Raw genomic sequence first — 25,148 nt, forward strand, 5'->3', positions numbered from 1 at the left:
AATTGCCGCTCGGCATGTACAAGTAAAAATTTACAACTCATAGTACAAATAACTACCAAAACCAGGTATTTACAAGTCACAAACTCTAAGGAAATACTAAATATCTCTATACATTAGCGCCTACGAGAATAAAGAAATGACAACATAGTAAGGATAGATGGGAACTTCGAGGTCTGCGAACGGTGGTAGATATACCTTGAAGTCTCTAAGTTGCGACCCAATACTCTAATATCGAGGTTGATAGGATGTACCAGGGTCTACACAAAAACATGTGCAGAAGCATCGTATGAGTATACCATAACGGTACCCAATAAGTGACAAGCCTAACCTCGGTAGAGTAGTGACGAGGTCAGGTCAGAGCCCTACTGGAATATAAGAAATAAGGCAAAAGATGATATCATAAAATGGAATGGCAGGTTAAAGAAACAGTAAGAATGTACGGAAAAGCAACATTTCAGGAAAACAGGAAGACAATTACAACACGTAAAGAAAAGAAGATCTTACAAGTTAAGGAACAATAACAATAACAAACAATACAGCAAAAAGAGGAAATCAACAGGGACGCTCCCGAGGTACTGCCTCGTAGTCCCAAAAGTAAATATCTCACACCAGCATGGCAGAAACCTCGTGCCACAATCTCACTCCACACAAAAGAAACCTCGTGCCAATTACACTCCACATGGAAGAAACGTCGTGCCAATCACACTCCGTACGGAAGAAACCTCATGCCAAATCACACTCCGCACTGAAGAAACCTCGTGCCAAATCACACTCCGCACGCAAGAAACCTCGTGCCAAATCACACTCCGCACGGAAGAAACCTCGTGCCAATAACACACCGCACGGAAGAAATCTCGTGCCAATAACACTCCACACGGAAGAAACCTCGTTCCAATAACACTCCACACGGAAGAAATCTCGTGCCAATAACACTTCGCACGGAAGAAACCTCATGCCAATAACACTCCGCACAGAAGAAACCTCGGGCCACAACCAAACAATCATCACAACAAGAATCACGAAAGTCAACACGTAATAAATACAACAATGATATTGCAAGCAAGGAAATCCTACGGTTAAAGAACAAATACAGAATTCGGGAAAAACATGTAATTTAACTAAGCATGTTGTACAAATTTCAACTAAGAGATGAAACACGTAGACGTGGGAAATTAGACTAAACATGAAGACTACACGTGCTAGAATAACTCATTTAAGGTATAAAAAGGAAATTACTTAGCAAAGACCGGATTTTCAATATTTAGCCTGTGTACGCACTCGTCACCTTGCGTACACGACATTCACATATCATAAATTATTACAATAGTATCAAATCCTAAGGGGTTTTCCCCCACACAAGGTTAGACAAGTCACTTACCTCAAACCAAGCTTAATCAGTCAACAAGAATGCTTTTCCCTCGACTTTCCAACTCCGAATGGTCCAAATCTAGCCAAAAGCAATTACATACTATAAATATAACTATAGGGAACTAATCTAATTAATGAAATCATGACTTTAACAAGAAATTAAAAAATCAATCCAAAAAGTCGACCCGGACCCACGTCTCAGAATCGGGTAAGTCACAAAATCCGAATACTCTTTAATCACGAGTTCACCCATACCAAAATTACTCAAATCCGATACCAAAATCTCGATCAAAATCTCAAAATTTGGTCTAAGAACTTTCCTCTATTCCCCCCCCCCCCTCAATTTTTCATCCCAAATCACTAATTTAATGATGAAATCAAAGGCACAATCATGAAAATTAACCAAAATAAGGTAAGAATCACTTACCCCAAACACCCGCATAAAAATCTTTCCAAGAAGCATCTTTTCAAGAATCGCCTCCACCAAGCTCCCAAATTAAATTTTGTATTATGAACTCAAACCCTCATTTTTTTAACATTTAAATCTGCCCAGGCGTTTTCCTTCTTCGCGAACGCAGAAGCTTCCTCGCGTTCGCGAAACACAAAATACAACTGCCCAAATTTACGCGAGGGCCCACACTTTTTCGTGGAAAAGAAATTTTATTTTTCATGGAAAAGAAATTTCTTTTTTTCCATGAATTTCGGTGGGAATTGCCACAATTTTTTCGTAGGAAATTTTCATGGGAAAAAGTTGTGTTTCTAGTAGTGATTGACGAGATCCTAGTTCTTTTCATCTCATCTTTTTGCAATAAATTAACATCTTTTGATCATTTATTATCCAAGCTTACTCCTACACACAGAATGCACACAATGAGAATATTTTACTTTAAAAATCATATTACCCCTCGCAACTCACACAACAAACTAAGATGTTAACGCATTAATATTCTTTTGGTCATTTATTAGCTATATAGGAGCTTATCCAAACTGTATTGTTGTTGCTGATTATTAAAGGAATGAGTCTGCCTTGTATTAGGTTCATGTAGTTTTTTTTTTGACCATATAATTTAGAAAGCTCTATTTTTTGGTTATGTATTCCTATGTTTTAAAATTCTTATCATTATTTGGCATTATTTTTGATGTGGGATTGTAAGATCTGAGCTAAATTTACTGACTTTCAGAACTTGGTTGATCTTTTATATAATCATCAAAATATTATGTCATATGTTATTTAGCTAGGGAATTTATATTCTTAAATTATTGTTCCTTTCCTTGTTCTTTTACCTATATTCTATTTGATGAATAAAATATTTAGCATTTCTAGTGCACGTACTAATAAGCTTGAGAAACGTATGTGATTCAATACAGTTAGGATTTAATACCAAAAAAACTCCAGCTATGAACAATCAGTAAAAAGTAATCAATCTGATGTGGCTAATATATTCAAATAACCATATCATAATTTGATGTGGTTCGTGTTCATGCATCACGCGAGTTTAGCTTCTTAATTGAATTATTTAAAACAATGACAGATAGAGTGTACAAATATATATATATATATATATATATATATATATATATATATATATATATATATATATTAAACTTGTGCCGAAAACTCAATTAGACACTCCAACTTTGCAGGCATCTTGTTCCCACCATACTCTTATTCAAAGTGTATTAATTATCTCCCTACAAGTTAGCGTGGTAAAGAAAAAAGCTACACCTTTTGAAACCCGCATGAGCAGAAAGAGATTAAAAAGCAAATTAAATTGGCCGCATGTCATGTTTCTATTGAATATTATACTACTAAATACAATTAATTCTTTTTGAGAGTTTTTATTTTTTATACTTTTTTTAGTCTTTTTCTCTCCTTATCTTTCATTCTTCGTTCCCATTACCTTCTTTAGAACCCATCACCGCATCTTCTTCGATCAGACCTCTTGCATCAATAGAAATCTTTAAAAAATAGTTTGCATTATGAAAATAAATTAAATGTGATTAAATACTGCATATTAAAATATTATAAGCAAAAGTGTAAGTATTGACCAGAGACTTGAGATTTGAAAAATAAACTCACAATTCTAACAAATACGGTTGCTATTGTTAACGTTTTTTATTCTCCAACTAGGAATCTTTCAGCGATCAATTATAACTTTTTTGTACCCACATAAGGAAAGATGTGCTTCTGGTGGTTTCTGACTTTCTGTATTAAAGTGCACAAAATTCTGGCGCTTCTTGTCCTTGGAGTCATTACAACTATCTTCAAAAACTATTTTTTCATTTGATGTTTACATCTATATGTTATTGTAGAAATACTTAGTTGTACAGTTAGCTATTTATATTGTACTCTTCTAGAAAGATAACTAGTTAGAAGATTAGTTGCTTAGCTGTCATAAGGGTAGTTAGTGGAGACATTATTTGGTAATGTGTATATAATAGTTGTACAGTATATTCAATGTTAATGTGATTGAAAAATTAGTTCCATCTTATCTCTCCAGAACCTTCCTTCTTCTTTCCTTCTCTGTTCTTTCTTCTCCTTCAATTTGTTGACTCCATTAATGGCGAACCTAGAGTGTATTTTAACATGGTATCAGAGCTTGGTTGATTGCGATTCAGAGCTCTAGGAATCTGAAAATTCATCGTTCATTTTATTTTTTTCTCTAAACCCTAAATTCTCTCCTCTTTTTCATCTCCTTTCGATTTTTCCTTCTTTTTTTTCTCGAAATGGCGATCGATATGCCGGAGAATGTAGCTGGAACCTCACATGCAACTGTTCAACAAGTTGATTATAATGATCTACTATATGTTCATCCATCGAATACACCAGGTATTTCACTCGTCCCTCAACTGTTGATAGGGACTGAAAATTACTCGGAGTGGAGCAGATCTATGGTAATATCATTGCTAGTAAAAAACAAATTAGGTTTTGTTGATGGATCATGTACTAGAGATCAATTTGAAAAGGATGCCTATAAATTACGCCAGTGGGATAGGTGTAATGCGATCGTGCAATCATGGATTATGAGTTCAGTCGCACCAGAACTCAGAAGAGGAATTGTATACTCAACCAATGCAGAGAAAGTATGGAAAGCTATGAAAGAGAGATTTGATAAAGTGAATGATACTAAAATTTACCATATGAATAGGGAGATTAGTTGTCTAACGCAAGGCATTTCGAGTGTTTCTGTGTATTTTTCCAGACTCAATGACTTGTGGGATGAATTTGAGTCAATAATTCCTTTTTCTGGTTGTGACTGTGAAAGATCCAGACTTTTTGTGACACTTCTTCACCAACAAAAACTCATGAAGTTTCTAATGGGTCTAAATGATACCTATGTACCACAAAGGAGTCAAATTCTGATGATGCACCCAACACCTACTCTAGGCCTACTCGACGATTGTGCAAGAGGAAAGCCAAAGGGTGAATGTTGGCACATCACATGCTGGTATTTTAGGGAGCACACCTTTGAATGTAGAAGTAGTGCTTTAGTTGCTGCAAATGCTGTTGCAAATGCTTCGAATATGAGACCTAGGAGAAACAACGGGCTTGTGTGTGATTACTGCCACGTGAAGGAACACTCGAGAGAATCATGTTACAAACTGGTAGGATACCCTCCAGGCTTCAAGTTCATAAACAATAGGAGAAGAGGAGGACATGAGCAACCTGGAAACATGGCACACAATGTTCATACTTCAGAGTTTCTTCAAAATGTTGCACATGGAAGCAATATACCAGCTGTAGTACCAACTGTCCAGCCATTCACCACTAAGCAGTACCAACAAATCCTCAAGATGTTAAGCAAGGAGTCCCAACCTCCAGATGTAGCCAATATGGCAGGTAACTCACTTGATAACCAATGTAGTTGGATTATTGACTCTGGTGCTTCTAACCATATGGTTTCATCCTTGAATCTACTATCATCTTTTAATCAAATTTCTGAGCCTAGATCCGCAACTGTGCACTTGCCTAATGGAAACAATACCAAAATTACTCACATAGGAACTTGTACTTTGCCTAGTTCTGATGTACTACATGATGTACTCTATGTTCCCCAATTCAAGTATAATCTTTTGTCCACTTCCAGATATACTAAAGAACTGAATAGTTCTGTCCATTTTTATCCTGATTTCTGTGTCTTTCAGGACCTCTTCAGTGGCATGGTGAAGGGGATTGGTAAACTTGAGGGTGGTCTCTACATCCTCAGACCTTCAACACATGCTATTGTCTCTTCTTCTAAGTGCATAACCACTTCAGTTCAGCAAAGAACAAGTGCTTTATGGCACCAAAGACTGGGTCATGCTCCTCTTCCAGTTTTACAAAAAATTTCTGCAATAAATAAACATTTGTCTAGTACTCCAGCTTCTACTTGTAATTGTCCTATATGTTCATTAGCTAAACAAACAAGATTGCCTTTTCCTATCAGTCATTCAAAGTCTGCTAGTTCATTTCAACTTTTTCATATGGATGTCTGGGGTCCATATAGAGTAAATACTCATAATGGATATAGATACTTTCTAACTCTGATTGATGATTGTACCAGAATGACTTGGACATTTCTTTTGAGATTGAAAAGTGATGTATATGTTGTGTTAACTGATTTTCTTCACCTAGAAGAGAATCAATTTTCCACTACTATAAAAACCTTCAGATCAGACAATGGTTATGAATTCTTTAACACCTTATGTTCTAATCTCTTCAAAACCAAGGGAATTATTCATCAAAGTAGTTGTTTTCACACTCCACAACAGAATGGAGTTGTGGAAAGAAAACATAGATACCTTCTAGATGTTGCTAGAGCTTTAAGGTTTCAAGCAAATATTCCCTTGAGATTCTGGGAAGACTACATTCTTACAGCAACATATATTATCAATAGGCTTCCCACTTCCACCCTAAATGGAAATTCTCCTTGTGAGATGTTCCATGGAAAGCCACCAACCTTTGATCATATGAAAACCTTGGGATGTCTTTGCTATGCCACAAAGCCAGATTTCCATGATAAATTTACTTCTAAATCCATTCCAACTGTGTCTATGGGATATGCACCCACACAGAAGGGTTACAAACTCCTTGACATTGAAACCAACAAATTCCTAGTCAGTAGGGATGTAGTCTTCAAGGAAGATATTTCCCCTTCAAACATCCCAGGAACAAATTTCTTGTCTGTCCTGGTTCTGCTCCTAAATGTTCTACTTCTAATCTTTTTCCTGTCCCTGATCTGCATCCAATTGATCCACCATCTTTTGCTGATGATCCCTCTAGTTTACCTACTGATTCTTCTTTCCCTCCTGATCCACCATGTCATTCTCCTTCTCCCAATCCTGCTCCACCTGCCTCCTCACATTCTCCATCTTCACCTTCTCCTGCTGCTTCTGCACCACCATCCCTTCTTGCTGATTCCCTCTCTTTGTCACATTCACAATCTCTGCAGCTCAGGAAATCTACCAGACAATCCAGGCCTCCCATTTGGTTAACTGATTATGTTCACCCTCCTTTGCCTTCTGCTTCTACTTCTACTTCTACTTCTGCTTCTCTTTATCCAATTCAACATTTTGTGTCTTACTCTCATCTTCCTTCTCATTTTTAGTCTTTCTTAGCTTTTTTTCATCAGATATTGAGCCTTCTTCTTACTCTCAAGCCATCAGAGAAGACAGGTGGGTTCGGGCAATGAAGCTTGAAATAAAAGCACTAGAACAGAACAACACTTGGGAAGTAGTTACCCTGCCACCTGGGAAGGTACCCATTGGATTTAAGTGGGTATACAAAATTAAATATAATGCTGATGGATCTATTGAGAGGTTTAAAGCAAGGTTAGTAGCAAAAGGATATACCCAGCAAGAAGGCATTGATTTTCATGATACTTTTTTCCCAGTAGCTAAGATGACTACTATGAGGACTGTCATAGCCATTGCAGCTTTTAAGCATTGGCCTCTTTTCCAGATGGATGTACACAATGCCTTTCTGAATGGTGATCTTTTTGAGGAGGTCGATATGACACTGCCCCGGGGATTTGATAGCCAGGGGGAGAACAAAGTCTGTAGACTCCTCAAATCCCTATATGGGTTGAAACAAGCCTCTAGACAATGGAACTTAAAACTAACACAAGCCCTACTGACATCTGGTTTCAAACAGAGTAAACATGACTACTCATTATTCACTAAAACTACTAATGGTACTTTTGTACTCATACTTGTATATGTAGATGATTTGCTTATTACAGGAAATGATTTAGCAGAGATACAGTCAGCCAAAGATGCCCTGCACAAAACCTTTAAGCTGAAAGATCTTGGAGAACTAAGATTATTTCTTGGTATTGAGTTTGCTAGATCAAGTGAAGGCATCATAATGTCACAAAGAAAGTACACCTTGGAAATGATCTCAGAGGCAGGACTTTCAGGTTCAAAGCCTAAAGAAACTCCAATGGAACAACATCTAAAGCTAACTAGTGCAGAATTTGATAAGCTAATAAAGACAGAAAGTTCTTATGAGTCTTTGGAAGATAAGAGTATTTTTCAGAGGCTAGTTGGGAAGCTGTTGTACTTAACAATAACCAGACCAGACATTGCATATGCAGTACAATGTTTGAGCCAGTTTATGCATGCGCCAAAAAGGTCTCATTATGAAGCAGCTCTGCATGTGGTGAGGTATGTGAAGAATCAGCCTGGACTTGGACTCTTTATGTCAAGCACTGGTGCAGAGGAAATTGTAGCTTACTGTGATTCAGATTGGGCCTCATGCCCTATGTCTAGGAAATCAGTTACTGGTTTCTGTGTTAAGCTAGGGGCATCACTTATTTCCTAGAAGGCAAAGAAATATAGTACTATATCTAGAAGTTCAGCAGAAGCTGAATATAGAAGTATGGCACATACAGTAGCAGAATTGATGTGGTTAAAAGGACTATTGCTGGAGTTGCAAGTGAATGTGAAGATGCCTATGGAGTTGTATTGTGATAACAAGGCAGCCCTCCAAATAGCAGCTAGCCCTATGTACCATGAGAGAACAAAGCATATAGAGATTGACTGTCACTTTATAAGGGAGCAAATACAAGAAAGCCTGATAAGAACTGCATATATATCCAATCAAGAACAGCCTGCAGATATCTTGACAAAGGCTTTAGGCCATCACCAACATTCAGTATTACTTTTCAAGTTGGGAATGAAAAACATTTTTCATTCTCAACTTGAGGGGGAGTGTAAAAATACATAGTTGTACAGTTAGCTATTTATATTGTACTCTTCTAGAAAGATAATCAGTTAGAAGATTAGTTGCTTAGATGTCATAAGGGTAGTTAGTAGAGACATTATTTGGTAATGTGTATATAATAGTTGTACAATGTATTCAATGTTAATGTGATTGGAAAATTAGTTCCATCTTATCTCTCCAGAACCTTCCTTCTTCTTTCCTTCTCTGTTCTTTCTTCTCCTTCAATTCGTCGACTCCATTAATGGCGAACCTAGAATGTGTTTTAACAGTTATTTTGCCAATTTATTGGTGCATATTATTCTTTCTTTTCAATTGGAATTGTTAGCTGGAGTGAGCGGTTGTGAGAGAATACAATGTCTGAGATTACAAAAGTAATATACATTACCTGAAGCAAAGAATATGATGATTTATTGTTATGAAGAAAGAAAATAAACGATATAGGAAAGGATGAATTAGAGAGAGGCATAAAAATATTTTGGTTGAATCTAATAACCGGTTATGGGTTGTATACTCAATAATTGAGAGAAGCGAGAGTGGGGCATAAGGGGTGGGGGGGGGGGGTAGGGACTATGGAAAAAGATGGCATAGAGAATTTTGGTGGACAAGAATTTTTTTACTATATTTTTTTTTACTTGAAACCTGACTTGAAGCGTGTGCACTACACCCCTTAATTTATGATTCGTTTTGAGTGTGAAAGGAGGCAATAGTTCCACTCTGAATAAGAATAAGATGGTAATAGGACGCCTGCAAAGCTGAATTATACAACTGAATTTTCCAAAGGACTGCATGCACTACATCCGTTAATTTATGATTGGTTTTGAGTGTGACAAGGAGGAAATAGTTCCATTATGAACAAGAATATGGTTATAATAAGACGGCTGCAAAGCTGAATTATACAACTGAATTTTCGAGAGAAGAGACATTACAAATTTACTAACCCATAAAAAGTCCCCAAACAAAAAAATAGATAAAAGGAAACGTTTATTTTGACAAACTTTAGGGGGTGAAATATCATTTCTTCTAAACTTGTGGTCATCCAAAGTGATAAATAGAAGTACCACCCTCTCGACTTGTTTCGGTTTGAGAAAATGATCAAAATGGTCCTTAATGTATTGTGGTTGGTTTATCTTGGTCCTTGATATATACCCCTTAACATGTATAGTGCTCACTGTTTAGAAAAAATGGACAATTTTGGTCTTGAACCTTAAAACTAACATTTATAAAATAATAGTTAACTTTAACACCGGAACCACGTGCAACTCACGTGACAGCTAAAAAAAGAGAACAAAAACAAGTCGGGTTGTCGAAGAAACTCAGCCGGAACAAAAAAAAAGGAATTCAACCGGATGGTTACTCTGTCGGAACAAAGGGGTTCCACCACCAACTCCGCAGAATTCAGCAAACTCTGAGCGACGGCGAAACTAGTTGAGCTGCAATCCACCGATTTAAGCTCCGGTAAAAAATTCAGCACCAATGACATGGTGAAAAAAACTTGTGGAGGTGGTGCAAAACTGATGAAGAAGGGTAAAAAATTGTGTCAATTTCAGTTCTGTATTTTTGTGCTTCTTACCATGTCATCGAAGCTTGAACAAAATCGAAAAAGTCCTTCGGCACCGGCACTTCGATGTTGTACCAGTAAAATTTTATTCTAGTTTATAGTTAGGCAAATGGGTATTCTTTTTTAGTTGAATTTTTTGTGTTTTTTCAAAGTTTCAATGAGAAAATTTAAAAATGATAGAAGATGGAATGCTAGATATTTTTCTTTTCTGATTTTTTTATAAATCAATGTCTACATTGTAGTACATCGAGTAAAAGTAAATGTTGAAGTTAAGAATTATGAGTAGTAATTTTTTAAAACACGAGACCAAATTTGTGGTTCTTAGGTGACCATCCGATGTATTTGTTAGTTGCAGTGAAATGAGGAAAGTGACTGGGAACTAGAATCTCATGAAAGATTTTTTTTTAAATGATCACGTGAGTTACACGTGGAATCAAATGTTAGGGTTAACAGTTATTTTAGAAAATCTGTTAGTTTTAGGGTTCAAATACCAAGATTATCCACTTTTTCTAAACAGCAAGGACTATACGTATTAAGGGGTATATTTCAAGGACCAAGATAAATGACCATTTTGATAATTTTCTCTTTCAGTTCAGTGAGGCGGGAAGCGCTAAAGTAGAATTTTCACAGGCCCAGAGAGAGAAAAAATCAAATGCAATCGAAAATCAGCAGCTTCTTCAAGCCCTCTTCTTCTTATACTGCACACCCATCCCAATGTTGCAGTGATATGTTTGATTATGGAAGGTTACAGCCAGAAATTGTTGTTACTTATCAGCGCAGACCTCAAAATGCAATTGGGTATTCCTTTTTTCTACTATTGAATCTTGAAGTTTCTGTCCTCAAAAATCTTTGATTGGAATTTTTCTTAATCCAATTTTCTATTTCCCTGTATATTTTCTACTTTTGCTTTTTGGACATTTTTCATATTACCCAATTCTTTTCAGATTTACCTAATTACTAGCTGTATAACCCAGTTTTTTTTTCTGCCTTTATGAGAGCTTGATTGGATATTACCTCAGTCGAATTACCAGTAAAACTAGAATCTTTGAATCTCAACATATAAAACTGATGTATTATATGGCTTTCGTTCAGCTTTTCGAGTTGGATTCTTAACAGCCTTCACTTCAGCACTCTGTTTATTTTTTATTATTTGAGGTAGTAATCAATTATTGTGTGCTAAAAGGAAAAATAAAAGAACGAGAGCAAATTGTAGTAAAGGGAAGAAATTTTGAGAAAGTCAAACAGGAAAGGGAAATGTATGTTAAAAGGAAGGAACTAAAGAGAGGTAAAAGGAAAATGGAGATGATCAATTGATAAATAAGTGAGAAAACGCATATATTGGTTCATCATCTCTGTCGTCTACTTACAACTACCTTGTTTGTTGATTGAAACTAGCCTTCTCTCTTTTGTAAGACACAGATAAGGGGAAACAATTTAAGAACAGTTTCTTATCATCACACCATTAAACTATTCATAATGCTTTTAAGTACAAAAGTATGATCGTTACAGTCTTTCGTAAATCATTTTCTTAATTTTCTTAAACAAATAGGTTTTCTGCCAAAATTATGTGCTTGGAAGAAAATTACATCTCAGAGTTGTTACTACCTAACATTGATGACCATTTTTATTTCCCCTTCAAGTTCTTTGCTAATGCTAAGCTGATTTTGCAGTGAAATCAATGGTGCATCAACTGGTGAAGCATCCAAGGAAATAGACTTGGAGAAATTTGCGCCAGACCTGGGGGTGGCAAAGTCTGGGAAAGTTTTGAATAAGAAGAGAAAGTACGCGCAATTTTATTTGGAACTGGGTCAGTCTGATTTTTTATTGCATACTTGTACCGTCTGTGGCTTCAAGTATGCTAGAGGTGATGAAGGGGATGAAAAGTTTCATAAGACGTTTCACAAGAATTATACGCATGGTATTCCATTTAAGGTAATTCAGCAACAGAGTATGCAATTTCAAATTTTTGCAAATTAAATGATTAAAGTTCTATCCTACTGGGATTTGATAAAATGTCCAGGGTTGGCGGAATGAAAGAGTTTTTCGAATTCCTCCACTTGAAATTGGACGAATTATCTTGGTGCTGGACGATGACCCTCCTCCTCAGAGAAACAAGGTTTTCAGATACTATTTGGTTATACATGAAACACTGTATTTTGACTTCCACGATTGATATTTCTCTAGTTAATCATGTTAAACATAGTGTTCATAGACTTAAAGAGAGTGTTGTTGGTAGGTACAGGAAGTTGTGAAGATGATGGAGATGGAACTCGGAGATGGGTGGATATATCATCAGCTATGCAAGGTTCCGTTCTCTTGCAATTATAAGAAACTTATTGTCATAGAAAGTAAACTTCATTGTTCAAAGTTATTCACTAATCAATATTAAATTTCAACTGTCCAGCTTCTACTTATATTTTTTTATAATTTGAGTTGTAAGTTACTTGAGCTCAATGAAATTTCTTAATCGTCCTATGACGTTGAATGGTTGTCCTCATTTTACCGACTAATTTTTATGAAGAATTCTCCCTTCATGTGGTGGTTATGTGAGAGGTCTAGCTATGTGAATGAAACTCTGAAACATTTCTCCTGTTAACAGGTTTATCTGTTTATATCTTCTCAAAGAATATCTGGATGTCTGGTGACAGAGCCCATAAAGAAGGCGTATAAGATTCTCTCAAGATCAGAAGGCAGCAGGTGTAAGGTTTTACCTGAGAAGGAAGCAAGACGGACTTCAACCACACTCCAATTTGGGGGAGTGAGTTTCCAAAGGGAAATTGTAAGACTAAATCAAACAACCAAAAGCCATGAAGAGTCTGATAGTGGAGTAATCTTGTGTGAGAAGGAAGCTGTATCTGCTTTATGTGGCATTAGAGCCATTTGGGTCAGTCCCTCCAACAGAAGAAAACATATTGCCAGCTATTTGCTGGATGCTGCTAGGTAATGCCATTCACTTTCTCAGAGTTGTTATGGTTCCTTGAAATTTTTTTAGTGAAAATATATTGCATGCTTAATGAACTGACAAAAGTTAAATTTTCGGGGTTCAAACTAGTAATTGCTCCTTAGTTAGAATTGGAAACAAAAAAAAAAAATTCATGTCTGAGAAAAACGAGTGCACTGGAACAGGAAGAAAGGCGACAATTACTGATAAACCAAATTTAATTTCAATAGAGTAAGAGTCTGATGCTCTCACTTGACAAGTGTCTTTGTGAACTTGTTGCTGAATTCTTCTTCAGTTGCACTTGATAATTTATGAAAGGGGTCCTGGTATGTAAGTATTCACAAGGTCAGAGTGGTGTACTCCATCAATGTAGTATGAGAAGATCCTACCACGGTGTACTCTATCTATATTGCAGAAACAGAATGGTGTACTGCTCAAGTACATGATGGAGTCGCTTGGTTGGTATTGCTTTTCAAGATGAAGAGCTGTCCTCCAGCTTCATAAAGTTTGCCAGAGACTTCTATTTTCCCGGTACAATTGCAGTTTCAGACATAACACTCTCTAAAAGTGGATATGGCGCAGTGATTGCAGCATTGGCATACAAAGTACCTCTAGTTTTTCCATGCAGTAGTTATCTTGATAAGGAAATTGTTCTGAGGAATATAGCTGAGTGCTATCAAAGTGGTTTAGAGATGATTAAGATGATTTTGCCCACTACTTCCTATATTCAACGTGCAACAATTTCAAATTCATGCTATTATAAAGGTGTCAATGGTGATAAAGTGGCTGTTACGGGCAAGGATTATGCTTTACTCAAGCCTAATGAAGAACAGTGGATACAAAAGCAAATGTCCATAGATATCAGTTTCAAAGGAGTTCTGGGATTCTTGGGGTGGTATTTACTTGCATAACTCGAAGTTGGTTCTTGAATTCAATTGCCAAATGATAATGTCTTTAATATCTGCAGTCATACAGAAGAAACTGAAAATTGTTGTTGAGCATCACTGGTCTCTACTCTTTTTGTCTTTTGAAGAGTTTGGCTAAGATACATTCCACAAGTGATAGGAAAATGAATGTGATAGACAACAAATTATTCGAACTCCATGGCCCGGTCTGGTCAGTACCTAGCTGGGCCTCTTTTGTTCCATTAAAATTTAGGATACGACACTATGTAAAATACTATCCTCGTGATTGCCCCCCCAGGGTTTTGGTCTAGTGGTAAGAGTGTAGCGTGTGATTTGAGGATTAGGCGCATGTCACGGTTTTGAACCCTGCCGCACACAAGAGCCTGGTTTTTGAGTTGAGAAGGGTTAGTGCCAGTCCCATTATTCACCAAGTTTCGGACCGTGCACTATTGGCCCTCTAGATTTCTCTGTCGTCAAAAAAATAAAAAATAGAAACATATTGCCCTCATATTAGACTATGCCCCTGAGATTTGATAAAAGAAAGATGCATTAGCGGTTAATACGTTGTAATTGGATAAGTTATAATGAATATGTCATAACGAAATGACCAAGGAAAGAAAGAAGAGCACACCAAAATGAAAGATTGGATGTTGCTTAGTAGATGCTCACACACAGAGTTCGTCGTTGAAGCATCAGATGTGCTTCTATTTAGCAAATAGAGATTGTCCGACTGTGCTCTCTGCAAAATAATTATTACATTATAAATTTGGTCAAATTAGTTACTTGACGTTGGTAAAATGGGTAATAACTATTTTCTTTTAATTAAACTCCTTGTTTAAAGCTCTGCATAGATTTGGATTGCTTATGATTTACATTTAGTCTGAATTTCCTTCTCATTCTTCAATGCAGGGGAACCTTTTGCAAGGATTTAGTTCTTAAACGCTCAGAGTTAGCCTATTCTCAGCCAACCTCAGTTGGAAGAGCCTTCATATCCAGTTATACAAGCAGTGACTCTTTCTTTGTTTATACAACTTCTGATCTGTAGTAAGGGTTTAAGAAATAGCATGTTGATTTTTTTATGCCAAGCATATTTCAGTTAGCCTAGTAATTTACTGGATAATCCATCTATGTTCATGTGTGGAAACTTATTGATTTCTTTGTTTTGACTAGAGCTGACAAAGCTATTCTTTCCCAATATATTGCATGGTTAAGGTAAGAGTCTGGCCAAGCTCTGTTACAGGTGTAGACTGAGTCTAGTCTGTAATAATCTTCTTGCTCTCAGCAGGTGGTTGTATATCTTTAACTGGAAGTCATTTACTTGTCTCCATGCGAGAATCAGTTTTCTCTACGTTAAATGCTTCTTTGAATTTCACAGGTTCATTCATTTCTCTATTCAGTTTGCTTTCAACTGTGTTGCACTTGCACGTCAAATGCCTCGTCTCGTCTAGTGCATTAATGTAAAAGAGGTGGTTGAAATAATATAGATGACCATCGCAAGCTAAACTGGGAGAGCATAGTGGACTTTGGCAGTCAATGTTTGTGGTTTGATCTGCCATCTGTAGTATGCCTCTGATTTCGAAGAGATACCGGGAATGAATCTCTGAGGAGATGATTGCGACATTGATAACTGGAGCACAAAGAAAAAACACACTGCTGTAGCCCATAAGACATCTGCTTGGGGAAGCCAAGTCTCTAAGCACAAAACAAATGCCTTGAGTGAATGGAGAAACCAATTTCTGGTCCATCATTTCTTCCTTCCATTTCCTTCTTATTTCCATCTATCTCTCTTCTTTTTGACCTTTCATTTTCTTTCTGACTTCCTCTTTGTGATCCCTTGTAGTCCATCCACTACCGTCATTACCTGTGTTTGCTCCTCTATGGACATTCCTCACTTTGCATTGGTATTGGATGCACAATTTATCATATGTCTGAATGTTTGATACATGCTGCCAGAACTGTTTGTGTACTCATTTTATAACTCTTCTGTGGACACTGCCCTCCCCAGACCCCACTTGTTGGGATCAAACTGAGTTTGTTGTTGTTGTTGTTGTTGTTGTGGACACTGCCCAAAGCATTAAAGAAGGTATTGTACAAACTGTTCTGTGGACAATGCCAAAACCATAATTATTTTTGTACATCCCTGCCCTTTCTTTGAGCATAAAGGATAAAGCAGGATAGGGTAGAAAGCTTCTGAGCTAATTACACTATACTCAATTAGTCATTCATAGAATTTCTGAAAGCAGTCAGCATCTGGTTGATTATAAGTACCAAAATAGGAAACAACCACCCAACACACAAAGTGGGATAAACTCATGTTTTTACTCTGGTTTTCCTACCACTATAAGAATGTTGTTTGAATCAACAATGAGGGAGAAAACTATACTGCTCTAAAGCAAATTCAAATAGAATAGGGCAATGAACGAAATTACTTCAACATATCTTTGAAGCAAATTCAAAGATAATCACTATCTGAGAACTCAACAATTTTATAGTCCTCTCTCTCTCTCTCGCGAGCGCGTGCTAAACTAAACCTAAAATAGATAGCACTAAAACAAAATACATACGTATGCAACTAGCAGTGAAAGTCCTCATAAATGCCTTTTTTGGAACAACTAGAAGATGTTTGGCAATTCCTACTGTTATTTCGTTACACTACTGTAGCAGATCTTAAAACCGAGCTCTCGACAGAGTATCTTGCGAGATGTTAGTCCTGCAGGACCTATTAAAGAGACTGCTGAGACTTTTGGTGGCATGAACATCGAAGTAGACATAGTGAATGCCGAAGGCAATATTGATGATCGAATGGAAAAGTGGATTGTCGAAAAGTTGAAATTCTCTGTCAAACAGCCGGTACAAAGATTTTGTGAGTTTGTCCTTTGATTTTTATCTCCCTGCTCTGTGTATGTATTAAGTATGTTGTATTTGGCAGATTGAGGCAGTGGTGACGAAGGCTGAGCTCCAGTACCTTGCTTTCTTGAGCAAGTCTGAGGTTGACTCTATGAGTCGGGTTGCTGCTGGAATCCTGCGGGTACTTAAGTTAGAAGGTTCTATCGGCCCAGGAGCAATCCGTCAACTCAGTAACTTGGTAAGTTTTGCATCTTATTTGAAACTTTGTTTTCACCATACATCTCTTCATTCTGTAGTCTGAGATTCTAAACCTAAATGTCGTAAGTTTACTGAATCAGTAGCACTTATCTGTATAATTGCTAAAATAGAAGTCTCTGCCGTAAAATAGCTGAGCTCAGCTCCAAAAAGTTCCCTTCAACGAAGAGCAAGGCCATGTTTGTAGGATAGCGCATATTAGACATTTAGTAAATGATGCTATCTCATGGCCTTGTTCTGGACTTGTCAGATTAATTGTTCTAATGCTTTGTATTTTGGTTGATGATTTAGTGACTTGGATCAATGAATTCTTGCAGGAAGTGAAAGCTTCGATAGAATATTTACCCCTGAAAAACTCAGCAGGGAGTAGCAGCAGTAGTATAGGACTACGTCCGTCGTCAAATTTAACCGGTGGAAGCCGGAACTCATGTATAGAGTCAACACTAGCTTCTGTTGTAGAGTTAATCAAGGAATCACAGAGCAAATGTGCTGCTCTAAGTGTTGAACTAGGTAGTTCTACATCAAGTCAGATGACCTGCTCAAACCCCTAAGAAGTTGCTACCACATACCAGCGCCATATAGTCCCATCTTCACAGCAGCTAAGTATGGTGCTGAAGAAAAAAGACATGCACAGATTGCGAATGTGGCTGGTTTGTAGTTCCCAGACAGATCTTGCCTTGTCTATTCCCTGTTAGATGTAAGGTCAAAGGGTTCATTCCAGTACAAGCTTGGAAGGAGAAACATAGCATGCATGCAGACCACGCATCTGTAGTTTTCGCGTTGTATCTTATTCTCAAATTTTCATAATCACCAACCTCAGCAACAACAATATGGCATTGCACGAGCAGTAAATTCTTTAGTAGAAACAATGATGACAAACGCTCATTAAGTTGGGACATGCAATAATTTGATTAACAGTTGGTATTTCCTATAGCTGCTGCTTTGTAGTGGAAATCACATGAAAACTTGATGAACCAAATATCACACTCTGGGACAGGATACTTTTGAAGGATGTCAACTGTGCCCTAAAATTAGAGCAATATACATTAGGAAGTTTAGTGTATAGTTATCAAAAAGAGATTCCAGGATCATGATTTCTAACCTCTCCAGGAGACTCTTCTTTCATCTTTGGTTCCCATAATACAATTTCATTGTCAACACTCTCATGATTTAATGGATCAGTACGTACAGGTAAAAATATAAAAAAAAAAAAAAAGAGAGAGAGAAAGAGAGAGAGAAGATATCATCAAACAATTAACATGTCATTTCCAACTTGATCTGGGAGGTTAAAAAAAAGTAATTCAAGCTAGTCTTTGATTTTACAGAGGTTTTCTGATTTTCCCTCTCTTGTTAAGGGGAAAGGAAACTAATTAATGCCAATCAAGAATTCATATAGCAGAATGAAGTGATTCACCTTGGACAAGATAAAATCACCAAGCCATCTGTTACAGTCAACATAGTTGGAATTAAGTGATGCGGGATGAATATCTGACATGATAAACAGCAAGCAAAATTAAGTTACCCAATAAAACTATCAGAAGAATACAACTGTACATATTTTGTGGGAAACTTGGAAGGAAGATCAGTCCAAGTAAACGATTTAGAAAAGAATTGCTAAGTTAAATTGATGTTACATTTTATTTTTCAAATTCGAAACCACTGAGCATCAACGGAATAGATGATGCACTACAATCCAACTCTGCATCCTCCTACCAGGAACAGTACATTAATATATGGGTAGTAAAGTAGTCTAGATGACAAGAATATGCATATTTCCTTCTAGGTACTAGTGTCTAAATAAATACAATAAACATTTCTATATGAAAAATATTGGACTAACATTACTTAGCGACTTATTGTGATAGGCTCCTCTAACGGTCGCTTTATTTAATCCAATTTATGCTCTACTTTTTAACGCACCCGCCAACTCGTATTAATAATATTTTGTCCCAATACGCTAACGGTCATTTCACTTGCCAAAGTAAAGTATGAAATACACATTGTTAAGAAGCCAAACCACTGAATTAATAAATGGTACAAGTAATCACTAATGCCATGTTTTACAAAACAAAAACAAAGCTACCATGAAAACCAGTTACATCGGGAAAAAAAAAAAAGCAATCATAATCTAAAGAATATGATCGGAGAGTGGTGGAAGTCGCCGGAAAAAGTTGACGGGGACGGAAGGCATGTCGTCGCGGAACCGAGGGTGGCGCAAGTAATACAGCCCGGACCCTAACACAAATGCCTTGAACGGAACCACATAAAACACCAATGAAGCAAATAAACACACCACCACAAATATACCAGTAGCTCTAGGATCCCTCCAATTGAACAATGCTTCTAACCTCTCCCCTTGTGCTGCAACATCACCTAGTAGCGTTTGTGCCCTCCCTGCTAGTGCCCTTAACCTGTCATATCGAACCCGAACATGTTCCATAGGCCTCGACGTTGGGAATCCATCGAACTCCTCATCGAGCTCATCGGGACCTATTGCATCAACGTGAGATAATTCCATAGTGATTGCAACACGCTGGCGATATCGAAACCTTAAGGAAATGATCAAGAAGGCATACATACAAATTGTAGGCAATACTAGGTGCGGACATAAGACAATGGCTATCAATAGTATATGCACCAAAATTGTGGTTGGTGGGTGCACCCATGTCCTAATTCCATCAAGCCAACGGGCTAATGTGGCCGCTCTAGACAAGCACCCAACCACTCTGAACCAATTTGACTTGCTTCGCCTCATGCTCCATATGTGAGTGTCTGAATCCAACATACATTGAACCACTTCTTGACCCAATGCAGGTTCTGACCTAGCCAATCTTGCTGTAACAATCCTCATTGCTGTGTGCCTTAAGATATCCTGTTGAGCTGGACCAAATGGGCGCACATAATGCATTCTTGGCAACATTGGATTAGTATAGGCTTGTATCAAACTCAGCCACGATGAACAAGTAAACCTCAAAGCAATCTCAATGTCACCCATTTTCTTTGCACCACTAGGAAGCAACACCACAAGTGAATAAGTACCCATGTACACCTTATTCGTATCGAGCGTCGACAGTCGTACTCTTAGCTTCCCAAGTCGTACATCTTTCTTGTGACCATCATCATCATGCTTGTACCTCCCATTATCAAACACCCCAATTGTCAACACGGTGCAGGGATCGTATACATCCCAAGTATACTGCTCATTCCACCTCGGATTAAACCGATCAAGAATTGTACGTGTCCGGACCCACTTGGGCCCGTACTTGGCCACCACGTAGGCATCGGTGGTCCCACGCGTACCATCTTTTGTTTTCACAGGGAGTAGATTATTAGCACCTCTAATACCAACTTCAAGTAATCCAATAGGTGGTTTGGACAATTGTTTTGCTGTGGCTCTAACATCACTGGTTAAATGTGCTGCTTCATCAAGCACGTGATACCCACCCTCCAAACAAACTCGCACGTGTATCCTACCAGCATAAGGCTTTTTCTCATCACCCACTAAATTAAACCACCTTGATCTTGGCTCTGATTTGTCGTCCGTACGCTTATCAATGGACGTGACCTGCACCTTAGCATACCCCACCACTTGACAGTTAGTAACATCTTCCACTGTGATCACCAAAAACGGCTCAAACGGCTCAGCTGCCACGAATACAAGGTCTTCGTTCCACGTAGGATTGGAAGCCGAGCTGGAGGACCCTACCGTGGTTCGGCTCGTCTTGAATAACTGTGCGCCGAGCTGCGCTTTCACGTAGAGGTCCGGACTCCGAACCTTAGGCTCGTTGCCACCCGAACCTAGCTGCAAATCTTGGGTTTGGATGACCGTTAGCCTTAAATACCACAGCTTCGGTGAAAGGTAGACTTTGGCTCGGGTTTCCGGTATCAATCCACCGGAGTCCGATTGCCATGCCTCATTAAATGCTTCGTCCGCCTGAGTCCCGAGCCACACCGCCAGCATGACGTCATTCCCCGGCTGGTTATTCTGATCGGCAGTAACACCTTCTAAACTGTACCATTGAGGAGCTAACGGACTGTCCGGCGGCACTCTTTTCGGCACTTCCTGCAAATCAAACGACACCGTACCAATGCTATTCTCATCAGTTTTATCATCGGCGACCTTCTTTTCGACCCAAACAGAGACTTCTAAGGATGTTGAGTTTAATCCCTCTTTGTCGAATGCGAAAACTTGATCCCATTCTTTGTTATCCGCCAGTGATTTGGTTTTTATACTGTGAGTTCCGATCACGAGCTTTGCATAAGCGGAGGAACCGGGCTCTTGATTGGCCCGTTTCGCCTTCACAATTCGAACATAGAGGAATGGCATTTGATCGACAAGATCAAACGCCCCTGTTCGACGATCCACACTACTGGAGAGATTCTTATGAAGGACTTTGAGTTCACTTGTATTTTCATTTGTTATCGGCTTTTTGTTAGGAGGTTTGTGTTGAGCTATCGGAGGATGTTCCAGCACTTGTGGTTGTGGTGTTGGTGTTGGTGCTTCGTCTTTTTTCTGATTCTCTGGTGGCTTTTCTTCTTTCTTTTCGGCAGATTCGTCGGGTTTCTTCTCCTCTTCCTTCTTCTTCTCCGACGTCTCCTCTTTCTTTTCATCAGAAGGAGGAGCAGCCGCAGGTTTCTCTTCTTTTGCCTCCTCGGGTGGCTTTTCATCTCCCTGTGTCGGCGGAGGATTTTCAGCCGCCACCGCCGCAGCAGCTTCCTCCTTCTTTTCCTCCGTTGGAAGAGGAGGAGGAGGAGGAGCCTCTTCGTCTATGTACCAAATCTTAAGCCCAATCTCGCCTTTAATTTGAGAAAAGACGCTCCGTTTTTCCAAGGGATAGTAGACAAGAGGAATTTCAGAGCCAATTTTGAGGAAAGTAGTAGCAGATATTTTAACTTTACCGAGGAAATTGCTCCTCTTGCAGGCTTTTTTGTCGTTGTAAATGTTGAGTTCAAGAGTTTCAGAGGGCATGGAGTGAAGGTCGTGGACCAAGAACTCGAGATGCTCGTCCCATTGTGGATTGAGATCTCTGAACTTAGTCTTGGTACGACGACGTTGGCCATCGAAATCGACGATGACAAAGGCGCTGGCTGTGCCTTGTCCATCTTTGGGCATCAAATTTCTGGCATTGCAAACTTGCACTATCAGTTTTCTGGTGCAAACAGAATCACCCATTATAATTGGAGTGTTTTATTTTCCGGTTAATCGGAGAAGAAAGAATGGTAGTATGAGAGAGTGAGTGAAACCTTTTAAAGTGGGGAAAAGGCGCTGGGGAGCCTCTTTTTCACTTTACTTTTCTTTTTTTCTCTCCTACTAATTTGTTTTTTACATATTTATTTATCAAAGTGGAGTGGGTACTGGTTGGTACTATTACTTGTAATTAAATGGTACTTTTCCGTTGAGGTTGTGACAAATATGGAAATATTTTACCTACCTCTTTTTTTCATGAAAGAAACTGTTTTATAATGTCTTTTATTTTTCAGAAAATAAAACCAACAAAGTTAATTAAACCATAGATAATTGGATGGTTAAAGGTTCATAGAAGACATCGTAAAAATTACTTCTACAACAGGAAAAAGCAAACAGTTTCTCATTCAATCTACTTTTACATGAGACTTAAGTTTTAGTTTACAGAAATCACCTAAATTCTTGAAAATCTAGAAACAAAATTACATTAGTTAAGCTATGGTGAAAGTATATCAGGTAACTGATATTTTAATTTTGAAAGAGTAATAAGCATGTTAGGAATATTTGGTAGTCAATTACATGAATCATAAATCAATATCAACTGTTTTATTTTGCATTTTGAGATTCAAACGTATTAATCTCTTAGGCCCTTAGTATGACATTTCTTCTAGATCGTTTCACATTGTTCCTTATTTAGTGGTTTAGACATATTTAAGGTTTCGGTCTCACATTAATCTAAAAGTTAATTAGTAATAGTAGTTTTCCAACCTAATCTAAAAATTAATTAGTTAAATTGACTCCAAATAGATAAAAGATAGTCTTGATATCAATTAAGCCTAACAACTCTATCAGATAACAAGTAATTTTAGCTTCATTCTTTTTTGGCTTCAAAGCATCTAATGTCTGGAACTCATGGCCTGAATAATTCGAGTCACACCGTAAAAAGTCCATTATGAGAAAGTTTTAGCGCTTCATATAAAAAATTACTCATTAAACATGAAACCTCTAATTCATAGTGAAAAAATCTTTACCCTTCCATCACACTCTTAGTTTAGCATCTTCTTATATATGAGTAATACATGTAACTTGCATATTGTAATTTCATTGAATAGTTGGTTTTAAGAAAATAAAAAGAATACAAGTCCCTAAAGACTTATTTAGCAAAATGTCAAAATACATGTGCTCATGTGTCATAACTCATAGGTGAAAAGGGGGAAAAAACTGTGAAATTAATTATGTTTGGAACCGTTGATTTATGTACGATCTTTTCATTAATTATCATCCTAAAATTAAAAGGGATAAAAATAGAACATAGTTAAAAAAAGAAAACACGTAGGCATAAACACAAAGAATCTACGTGGCAGGCATGGGGTTGCGAGATTTGATGTAGCCAGATGGAATCAACGCTCATATATATCCTTACTGCCAACTCTGAGCACATTGCCTCCTGCTGAATTTATCTTATTCTATTTTCTTTTTTATTATTTAATTTAGTTTAAAATAATTTTGGTTTAATTGCAAATTTTGGAATGTTAATTCATGACATTTGCATGTGGAAAATCATGACACCAAGGTTGATAAATTTGGTGGATTGCCACTTTTGTCATGATAAACTCATGAAAACTCATGCAAAGATGGAAAATGGAAATGGACATGCAAATTTTACGCAATACGACGGTTAGGAAAAAGAAAAGAATTGAATCAAAGAAAAAGTACTAATTGTTTCTAGAATGATTATTTTGCTAGATAAGTAAAAAAGTAGAATTTTAATATTTTTTTCCTTCCCAATCTATGTGATACTTTTCACTTTTCGAAATTTAATTTTTGTAATTTTGATAGTATATTTGGTGAGTCCATTACTCAAATGGTCACTCAACTATCCCAAATTATCTCCTAAAGTCACTTTTCTTTCGTTTGTAACAACAAAGTCATTGAACTATGCCTATAGCACTCAGAAGGTCACTCAACTAGATTTTTTCAAATTTTGGATTGCCAATTACCTATTTTACCCTCTAAATTATAAATATTTATCTTCTTTTTATTTTATTTTTAAACTTTTTAATATTATGAATTTTCCTTTTTTAATTTATATTATTGACTTACCTATAGAATAAATAAATTTTATTTATAAATTAAAAAAATAAAAAGTATTTAAGCATATATAATACTGGAATAACAAAATAATGAGCATAGTAAAAAAAATTAATTTGAATAATTTGCTCGTAATAATAATTTTAGTATTAACAACAAAAATTCAAAATTTGTTTTACACAATTCAGAATGAAAGAAAATAAAGGTTGTGAAATATATATTCCATGCGCGTAATACAAAAGCAATTATTTGAATAAAGGTATTTTTATAATATACATTATATATTCTTGAAAATTATGCTCAATTATTATTATTATTATTTTGGTAAATAGTGACTTTTTATTCATTACAAAAAAACAGCTTTACAAATCAGTTTAGATGCTGACCATCTATGTCTCTATCTTCTATTTACACTAAGTCTGATGCTCTATTTTGATGTCTCTACTATGTTGCTATTTACATCAGCTTAAACTCATCCTAACCTAGGGAAGGAAACAAACAGTTGCATTTTGAAACATTACAGCCTAAGAGTCTAATGGAAAATAGTCCAATTCTTGCAATGCTCCTTGCCAGCTCTTGATTGTCCTCCCTCTGGTATGTATGTGCATTACAATCTCTCTGCAGATGTTGTTCTTTTTGAGTACTCCTCCTTGAAATCTAATCACATTCCTTTCTCTCCAGATTGTGTAAATCAGCATACCAAACACACGTGTAACAATTGCCCAGTGAGCAGATTTCTTCTTTGCAGCCCTATTGATCCATTGGACCTCTCCTGCCAAGCCTGAATCGGACTG

General features: G+C 37.2%; 3 protein-coding genes across 4 annotated transcripts; 1 reads left to right on the forward strand and 2 right to left on the reverse strand.

The window, feature by feature from the left end:
* Positions 10,644 to 15,345, forward strand: LOC109229235 (protein CHROMOSOME TRANSMISSION FIDELITY 7-like). 2 transcript variants are annotated; one of them, XM_019394608.1, is made up of 6 exons: positions 10,647 to 10,928; positions 11,801 to 12,062; positions 12,151 to 12,246; positions 12,367 to 12,435; positions 12,730 to 13,070; positions 14,886 to 15,345. In XM_019394608.1, the coding sequence occupies exons 1-6, from the start codon at positions 10,783 to 10,785 to the stop codon at positions 15,019 to 15,021; spliced, it is 1,050 nt and encodes a 349-aa protein (XP_019250153.1). In that variant the 5' UTR covers positions 10,647 to 10,782; the 3' UTR covers positions 15,022 to 15,345. The 2 variants fall into 2 exon arrangements, with proteins under 2 accessions (XP_019250154.1, XP_019250153.1); XM_019394609.1 differs by lacking the exon at positions 12,151 to 12,246 and having other exon boundaries at positions 10,644 to 10,928.
* Positions 17,990 to 18,674, reverse strand: LOC109229236 (polycomb group protein FIE2-like). The gene is made up of 3 exons (XM_019394610.1): positions 18,493 to 18,674; positions 18,181 to 18,240; positions 17,990 to 18,103 (listed from the first exon to the last, which is right to left on the reverse strand). Exons 1-3 carry the CDS (start codon positions 18,571 to 18,573, stop codon positions 17,990 to 17,992), a joined length of 255 nt encoding a protein of 84 aa, XP_019250155.1. The 5' UTR covers positions 18,574 to 18,674.
* On the reverse strand, positions 19,082 to 22,402 carry LOC109229237 (protein QUIRKY). Its single transcript, XM_019394611.1, has one exon. It carries the CDS (start codon positions 22,249 to 22,251, stop codon positions 19,207 to 19,209), a length of 3,045 nt encoding a protein of 1,014 aa, XP_019250156.1. The 5' UTR covers positions 22,252 to 22,402; the 3' UTR covers positions 19,082 to 19,206.

The sequence above is a fragment of the Nicotiana attenuata genome, chromosome 7, assembly GCF_001879085.1.
Source record: "Nicotiana attenuata strain UT chromosome 7, NIATTr2, whole genome shotgun sequence".
In the NCBI taxonomy this organism is placed as follows: domain Eukaryota; kingdom Viridiplantae; phylum Streptophyta; class Magnoliopsida; order Solanales; family Solanaceae; genus Nicotiana; species Nicotiana attenuata.

Coding starts and splice junctions, on each gene's coding strand:
- LOC109229236 (XM_019394610.1), bottom strand. CDS start 18,573: ATGTCAGATATTCATCCCGCATCACTTAATTCCAACTATGTTGACTGT. Junction 18,241..18,492: donor GTGATTTTATCTTGTCCAAG/GTGAATCACTTC, acceptor TTAAATCATGAG/AGTGTTGACAATGAAATTGT. Junction 18,104..18,180: donor AAGAAGAGTCTCCTGGAGAG/GTTAGAAATCAT, acceptor CTCTAATTTTAG/GGCACAGTTGACATCCTTCA.
- LOC109229237 (XM_019394611.1), bottom strand. CDS start 22,251: ATGGGTGATTCTGTTTGCACCAGAAAACTGATAGTGCAAGTTTGCAAT.
- LOC109229235 (XM_019394608.1), top strand. CDS start 10,783: ATGCAATCGAAAATCAGCAGCTTCTTCAAGCCCTCTTCTTCTTATACT. Junction 12,063..12,150: donor CGCATGGTATTCCATTTAAG/GTAATTCAGCAA, acceptor TAAAATGTCCAG/GGTTGGCGGAATGAAAGAGT. Junction 12,436..12,729: donor TATATCATCAGCTATGCAAG/GTTCCGTTCTCT, acceptor TCCTGTTAACAG/GTTTATCTGTTTATATCTTC.